Below are 7,622 nucleotides of genomic sequence, written 5' to 3'. Positions count from 1 at the left end.
CCCATTCTTAAAAAAAAAACTAAAGAAAAAAAAGGATTCGTGGATGGAGGAGTACCCATCAGGATTGTTGCCGAGCTAATATTACCTACATCGAGGCGAGGTCCAAGCTCTAAACCAATAATTTTTTAGTTAGACCGAGATAATTCAGATTTACTCTTCGTGCTAGTCCATATTTTGCATAAATATTCAATATGGTTTTCATATCCTTGATATTACCCACGAAAGTGCCGTTTGTTATTTTATTTGTTTATGATAATTTTCTTTTTATTAAAATAATAAGTCAATTCTTGTTCGATTATAGGAAATTCAATTTGTTTCCATATATGATATCAAACTATAACTACTGACGTGACAATTAACTAGAAATACTTTCAAACTTTATGATATAAAGTCCGCTTTATTTTGAAGAGAACCATTACATGAACATAGTCTTCATTAGAATTAACATTGAACGTTACATGAATATAGTCTTCATTAGAATTAACGTTGTATTTATCTTATTCATGTGACTATCCATATTTGCTATAGGTATATTTATTTCTTATGTATCTAATTAACTCTCATGTATCTATGAAGTGTATAAATAAGTTGTATTATTCTATCACAATATACAAGTAGAATATTCACCCTTACATGGTAATTAGAGCCCACAAAAGAAAAAAAATGATGAACACCTTCGAAAATCCCTTTGTCCTCACTTCTACCTCATCAAATTCATCATCCACATCCTCTCAGACAAATCTCGACCAACTCTCCGTTCATGTCACAAGTCACAAACTCAATGGTCACAACTACCTTCAGTGGTCACAATCCGTGTTCATGTTCATTTCGGGGCGTAACAAAGATGATTACCTCACTGGTGTTGCAAAGGCTCCAAAGAATGAAGATTTGACATACAAAGAGTGGAAGGCTGAGAACAACATGGTGATGTCCTGGCTTATTAACTCGATGAATCCCGAGATCGGGGAAACCTTCCTACACTGCTCCACCCCTGCAGAAATTTGGGAGGCAGCAAAAGAGATCTTTTCGAGCTCAAAAGACGCTTTAAAGCTATTCGAAACTGAAGGTACCCTCCAAGCTCGACCGTATTGTGATTATTGTAAACGACCATGCCACAATCGAGAGGCTGAAAGTTGGCTCGCTACACCAAGAACCGGAATTCAAACAAGAACTCGGCCTCAACATCGACTCTCCCTTCAAAGACCACTACAGCCTACACCTATGACCAGCTCACATTTCTCCAAAGGCTCATCAAGTAACTTTAATTCACTCTAATAGGATTACAAAGATTCCGTTAACGATTCATTGCAGTTAAGAAGAATTTTTTTTTTTTTGAAGAAAAATAACATTATTTAGAAAAACTTAGTTTTGAATTTTTGTTTGTTTTTGTTTATGTGATTATAAAATTAAAAAAAAAAAAAAAAACAAACAAACTATGTTAAAACAATCTAGTCTTTGTGATGTAGGTGGTTGATAACTAATTTGTGCAAAAAATATATATACCATATGGACACATATGGTACATAAACTACTATCATAGGAGTAGATTAGCAGCCTAGTAATAGTGTATTTATGTGTTTTTTTTTTTTTTTTTTTTTTTGGTGAAAAGAGTGTGGAGGCATGGGCGGGGGGTTTAGAAGGTGCGAAACGGCGGAGGAGACGGCGCGGTGGATCGAGGAAATCGCGGAGTTTCTGAAGCCGTTGGGTCAGCTGAGAAAGGCCCACCTCGTCAACTTCTTCAAGGACAGGCTATGGGAGTACCTGGACCCCGATTGGGTCCAATGCCTCCGACACGAACCCGCCGAGAATCTCGTCCAAATTCCATCCGGGTTCGTGGGCGAGCACTGGCCCGAATCTCTGGTGCGCTTCGTGACGGCGATGACGTCACTGGCGGTGGCGCGGAGGCCAAGTCCCGAGGAGAAAGAGGAAGAAGAGTGGGAAGTGGGTAAGGTGTTGGGTCAGGGGATGAACGAGAAGAAGAGGCACGAGGTCTGCGCGGCCTCACGGGTCGTGAGCTCCGTCGCGGACTCCGTCGGAGCTCGCACGATTCTGGACGTCGGAGCCGGGCAGGGCTACCTCTCCCAGGCGCTGAGCTTCCACTTCCGGCACCGCAACGTGGTCGCCATCGACGCGTGTCCCCACCACTCCGCCGTCACCCACAAGCGGGCCAGCCGCATCGGCCTTCACTCCGCCAAGACGCTCCGAGCACCGGTGCCGCCGCCAAAGACGGTGACTTGCCGCGTGGCCTCCGCCGAGATGCTGGGGAGCCTCGCGAGCCGAGAACGCTCTCCGGCGCTCCTCGCGGGGCTTCACGCTTGCGGAGACCTCTCCGTCAACATGCTCAGGGCGTTCTCGGAATCCCCACACGTCAACGCTGTCGTCAGCATTGGTTGCTGCTACAACTTGCTGTCCGAACCCAAGCCCGGCTCGAACTCGCCCGACGACAATCGCCAGTACGGATTCCCGCTCAGCCGCGGCGTCAAATCCACCGGGCTCTCGCTTGGGAAGAGCTTACGCGACCTCGCTTGCCAGGTAACCAAATAATTACTCCGCATTCCAGATCACAAGTCTCCATTTTGAACCCGAAACATGATCTATATTCTTTTTTTATTTTATATTGGAGCAGAGCGCAGAGAGGTGGAAGTGTCTGGACAGCGCTGAGGCCGTCAACAACTTTGAGCTGCATGCTTTTCGAGCCGCCTTTCAGATGCTTCTCCACAAATTCTATCCGCACCTCGCAACCTCTTCGATAGGCCGTCAGGGAAAAGCTTTACGCCGCTTGCAAAAAACAGGTCGGCTAGCTTTTTTTTTTCACCTTCTTTAATTTTTTTCCCTTGTGGTGGTGAAAATTGATGTAGTTCTGTGTATATCTCAGAGTCGTGCTCCGCTGATAAATTCTGGCTTTTCGCGTCGTATTGCAAGTCTGGACTAAGCCGGCTCGGGCTCAAGCCTCTGGAGGACGTAGAGTTCCACACGATCTGGAAGGAGGTTGAGCCTTACTTGGTAGGTGTTTGTTATTGTTGTAAGAGAGCGTTTGCGAGTTGTGATTGAATCGTTTGTTCTTGAATTGAATGGAAACAGGACCTGGTGGGACCTTACTGGTCCCTCCGAGCTGCCTTGGGGCCTCTCTTAGAAACCTTGATTTTGCTGGATAGACTGCTGTTCCTCAAGGAGCAAGGAGATTCGGTTGAAGCCGCTTTGTTCCCAATTTTCGATCCTGAATTGTCCCCGAGAAATGTTGCCATTATTGCCAAGAAGATTGTCAATTGAAAGACCTGCTTGAAGGCGGGCACACACAGACATACACACCAAACAAATTGTTTGGCCTCTGTATGAAATGAATAAACCCACAATTGCAAACCACAGCGTGTGATGGGTATTTTATTTATGTGCAAATTACAATAAAATTAGACACAGAAACTACACTCTTACAAACCGATCTACGGCGGCTGTAAGTACTGGTTCTTGAGCTTCCGTTTGGTTTATGTGGAAGAAGAGAAATGCCAGGGTTTTGATGGGATGAAATGAAACTAGTTCATTTTTCCCGGACCGGGTGTAGTCAATTAATTGTAATCTGGCCCTATGGTTAGCCTCCTGTTTAAAAATTTTGCGTTGGCAAATGTTGGTTCGGTTCTAGCCAAGTGCCTTTTAATTTTTGCTTATCTGGTCCTCGTCATCAAAGTTAACTTCTAAATTTGGCGGAATTAGATTACTGAATTTGAATATGAATGGGGCCTAAGCTGATAAACCTCAAGGGAAAATAATACATATGTATCTTGTCTTTTAGTGAAATTTGGAGTTTAACTTTTGGTTTTAAAAAATGTCGAATTCATATCTTCTGTTTAATTAAAACGACGAAATTATATTTTAAAATAGATAATAATGTCACAAATCTCTCTTTCATTGATATAAAAAAACTCTTATATAAGAAAAATCGAATCAAATCTAAATCAATACTCTAACTTTCAAATTCTCAATATGAAATAAAAATAATCTTAAATTAAAATTAAATAATAAAATTCACATATCTTAAAAAATGACTCATTCTGTGTTCGAATTACAACTCTGAATCTTTGATTCTCTATTCGAATCTATGATTTTGATTATTATCAACTGTCGATATTTACTCATTTGTTGTTTATTTTTTAGGTTTTAAATAAATTACATATATGACATGAATGAATAAAGATAATTGGTGTTTACATATAAATATTATGACTAACGTTAATGGAAAACCAATAAAAAAAAGATTCGTGACACTGTTGTCTATTTCAAGATATAATTTTATCATTTTATTTAAACAGGTATGAACTCAATATTTTTAAAAATTAAAAGTTATATTCTACATTTTACTAAAACATACGTGTTATTTCCCTATTTTATAATGGTGTAAAAGCACAACTAATAGTCTTGTTTTTTAGTACCGAGTACCGACATTCACTTTGATCCCCAAAAAAGGACAAAAGAAAATAAAAAGAAAATAAGATTCAAAGGACAAATGATGAGAAAGAGTAGGCTTTATTAACAAGAAATATATGTACAATGCTAGTTTAACATGGAATTCTAGGGGTTAAAACAACAACAATAACAAGATATGAAGGTCAGCAGGAAGTTCTTCGCCATTGCTTCTTGGTTTTGGAAAGCTGGTGGAGCTTGAATGGGCTCCAGCTCTTTCTGCGTTTCGAGGTCTCGCAGAAAAGGCCCGAAGCCAGGGCCTGCTGCAGCCACACCTCAAACTCTTCTTCCTCTTCGTCCATCATCTCCGCATCCAAATCCCACGGATATCGGCTCTCGCTCTTCTCCAACCCCACCATGTTCACATGGAAGCTCGGCCGGTGCGTGTTTGGTCTACACGCCATTCCCTGGAAACCCGAGCAGTCACATCACATGTGTACATATATATACACACACATAGCACCTATATAGTGTAGTCGCAAGGCTTACCTGACATATCGCCCATTCCGAAACATCGAATATTTTGCTCTCGGCACAGACAAAGGCCCGCGGTATTTCCACCTATACCACAACACAAGGAACATTTAAATACGCATACCCATGTGAATTGAATTCCGACGATATAGCCGACAATGAATGACTACCTTATGTGCCGTGTCGAAAACCAAGGAGCCTTTGTATTCGACCCATCCGTCTCCGTCCTTTGCGTGGTGATATTGGCAGCAGTCCTGACACCATCTAGCCTTCCCTTTACTCCGGCTCGTGCACACCCAAATGTGGGAGTTCCCGCACTTTGTGCATTGTATCCGCCTCGACTCTTCTGAGCAATAATCCTGCGCAGTCGATTGCGGGATAAGACCATCTCCACAGGGCATTTAAAGAGTGTTCTTATTTAGATTGAGATTCTCACCCGAGTTGATCTTTCGCACACCGTCTTCGTGATCGATTCTTTCTTCCTCAGCTGTTCGTCATAGTCCCGCTTCTTCGTCAAATCAGAGAGAACCTGAGAGAGAGAGAGAGAGAGAGAGAGAGAGAGAGAGAGAGTTGAATGGTGAGAGCGAAGGAGTGAAAAAAAAAGGAAAGGCGAGAATGAATAATACCTCGTAGGCACACTGGATTTTCTTGAAGGACTCGCTGGCAAGCGGAGACCCCATGTTCTTGTCGGGGTGGACGAGCATGGCCTTCTTTCGGTACTCCTTTTTGAGGAGCAAGAGATCGACAGTCTTGTGACGCGGGAGGCCGAGGGCTTCGTAGTGGTCCCCGCTCTCCAAGATTCTTTTCATCTCATCCGGCGAGGAAACCGCGTCGACAACTGGCGTAGGCCGCGGCGGCGGCGGCGGTGGCGGCGGAGGCGTGGCCGGCGGTGGTTTGGGCGGCGGAGGAGACGCAGAGGCTCGTTTGATCTCCGGTTGGTCAGCAGCGGCAGCGGCAGCGGCAGCGTGTGGCTGGCCATCTCCGGCGTTGGAGTAAGTACTAGTGTCGTGTTGTTGTTTGGTTTCCGGGGCTTCTCTGACATTGTCGCACCAGCGGAGGAGAGAGGCAAAAGCGTCGTTGGAGAAGAACGAGAGGTTTAGCGAGAGGAAGACGCCGACCCATCCCACCCGCGTTTGGACAGAGTACACCGCGTACGCTGTCGCCAACAGCACCAGAACCCGAGCGTGATTCAGCGAGAACAAGTACCCTGTGAAGGACACACACATTTCGAGCGAGACTGAGTGGAAAGTGAGTACATCGAGAGAGAGAGAGAGAGAGTTTCGTACCGGCGACGAGGAAGAGCGTGCCGGCGATCCAGAAGTTGGCGAACATCCACAGGATGAGAATGGCGAAGAGGCCGACGATGAAGAGGCCGGGGGTGAATCCCAGGTACACCACGGCGCCGAAAGCCGAGGCCTTCAGAGCAAGCAATAAAAAAAATCAAGCAATGCAGACAAGTGGAAGTGGGAGAGACGAGAGAGACGTACCATTGCTAAGAGGAGATAGCACAAGCAGGTGAGCGAGGTGAGAGCGAGGAAGGTGCTCCACAGTATGAGAAGCAGCGCGGCGGAGCCCAGCCGGAGAAGGGACTGAGAGCCTCTCGCGACGCTCCTCCGCCATTGCTCCGCCACAAACCCCACCGCCCGGAACGCTTCCATCACCGCAACCCTAACTCCCTCTTCCCTCTCTCTCCCCTTCCTTCCATCAACCCCTTTCCCTTTTCCAATCTCATTTTCCCCTTCACATCCCATTCCTTTTCTTTCACACTTCTTATTATTCTTATTATTATTAATTATATCCGCTCACGCTTTGGGCTCCTGTCTCCAAGCCCAATCCACTTACCTTGGAATTGGACACATGCCATTTTTAGCCATCTCAATTCCGATGCTGTTTGTATCCACTCCAGGAATGTTCCGACACTTTTTTTTTAATATTTTTTGCTTTTCGAAATCTAGTAGTCAGATTCCTAATATGACTGGGAAAAGACGTTAATAACCTTAACTCACTTCCTATCCCACTAATTTTTAGATAGACGGTATAAATTTGTAGCCAAAATTAAACTATAAAATTTGATGTAATCAACGTTTGCAAACTTTTAGAAAAATAATCAGTGATAATTATATTTGACTTAATATCCTCATATTAAACATGTTATAATAAACAAAAAAATGTAAATAATTTTTAAAAAAATCGACAATTAATGATAATTAATGTACTAATGGTGAACTCCAACGAAATTCTACAGTAGTAAACATGATTTTTCATCAAACACAATGAGTCTATTTTTGAAGCTCTCATTGCCACGAATCTGTAGGATTTAGAATCACTCAATTTCGAATTCATACGAGGAAGATATGGATTTTTGAAGTTTTGATGAGAAATAAAAATGTATGAGAGAGACAAAGTGACTAATTTTTTAAGGAAAAAAATAGCTTTTTTTTTTTTTTTTTTTTTTTTTAAATAAATGACAGAATAGAAAATTCAAATGGTTTATTCAAGTGCCACCTAATCAGTTTGACTATTTTTTTAAAAAGTTTTCAAAATTTGGTTATAAACGTGATGTTTGGAATGATATTAGTTACAAATTTCTTTTTAGTTTATTTCTCGTTTGTATTTTCGTAAGAATTCACAAACTAGAATGAGCTCTAATAGTGCATAGCGTGCGGTTTCTTTCTTTATCTTCTTTCTTTTTC

General features: G+C 42.8%; 2 protein-coding genes across 2 annotated transcripts; one reads left to right on the top strand and one right to left on the bottom strand.

Annotated features, from left to right (window-relative positions):
- Nucleotides 1-1,562: 1,562 nt before the first annotated feature.
- LOC149401028 (S-adenosyl-L-methionine-dependent methyltransferases superfamily protein) lies at nt 1,563-3,636 on the top strand. The gene is made up of 4 exons (XM_089610252.1): nt 1,563-2,532; nt 2,627-2,792; nt 2,876-3,003; nt 3,082-3,636. The coding sequence occupies exons 1-4, from the start codon at nt 1,621-1,623 to the stop codon at nt 3,268-3,270; spliced, it is 1,395 nt and encodes a 464-aa protein (XP_089466378.1). The 5' UTR covers nt 1,563-1,620; the 3' UTR covers nt 3,271-3,636.
- Nucleotides 3,637-4,504: 868 nt separating this feature from the next.
- On the bottom strand, nt 4,505-6,698 carry LOC149401027 (uncharacterized). The gene is made up of 7 exons (XM_089613411.1): nt 6,417-6,698; nt 6,216-6,345; nt 5,556-6,136; nt 5,366-5,458; nt 5,100-5,288; nt 4,945-5,016; nt 4,505-4,862 (listed from the first exon to the last, which is right to left on the bottom strand). The coding sequence occupies exons 1-7, from the start codon at nt 6,678-6,680 to the stop codon at nt 4,602-4,604; spliced, it is 1,590 nt and encodes a 529-aa protein (XP_089469537.1). The 5' UTR covers nt 6,681-6,698; the 3' UTR covers nt 4,505-4,601.
- Nucleotides 6,699-7,622: the final 924 nt, after the last annotated feature.

Source organism: Urtica dioica, chromosome 4, assembly GCF_054948205.1.
Source record: "Urtica dioica subsp. dioica isolate 48M chromosome 4, U.dioica_male_clone48M_v1_H2, whole genome shotgun sequence".
NCBI classification, from domain to species: domain Eukaryota; kingdom Viridiplantae; phylum Streptophyta; class Magnoliopsida; order Rosales; family Urticaceae; genus Urtica; species Urtica dioica.
Note: the sequence above shows the minus strand (reverse complement) of the source record. Positions and strands in the feature narration are given on the sequence as shown.

Excerpts from the sequence above, each read along its gene's own strand:
- LOC149401028 (XM_089610252.1), top strand. The coding sequence starts at position 1,621 with ATGGGCGGGGGGTTTAGAAGGTGCGAAACGGCGGAGGAGACGGCGCGG. Across the intron at positions 2,533-2,626 it reads TACGCGACCTCGCTTGCCAG|AGCGCAGAGAGGTGGAAGTG; the intron begins GTAACCAAATAA and ends ATATTGGAGCAG. Across the intron at positions 2,793-2,875 it reads ACGCCGCTTGCAAAAAACAG|AGTCGTGCTCCGCTGATAAA; the intron begins GTCGGCTAGCTT and ends TGTATATCTCAG.
- LOC149401027 (XM_089613411.1), bottom strand. The coding sequence starts at position 6,680 with ATGGGATGTGAAGGGGAAAATGAGATTGGAAAAGGGAAAGGGGTTGAT. Across the intron at positions 5,017-5,099 it reads TTTTCGACACGGCACATAAG|GTGGAAATACCGCGGGCCTT; the intron begins GTAGTCATTCAT and ends GTTGTGGTATAG. Across the intron at positions 4,863-4,944 it reads CGGAATGGGCGATATGTCAG|GGAATGGCGTGTAGACCAAA; the intron begins GTAAGCCTTGCG and ends TCGGGTTTCCAG.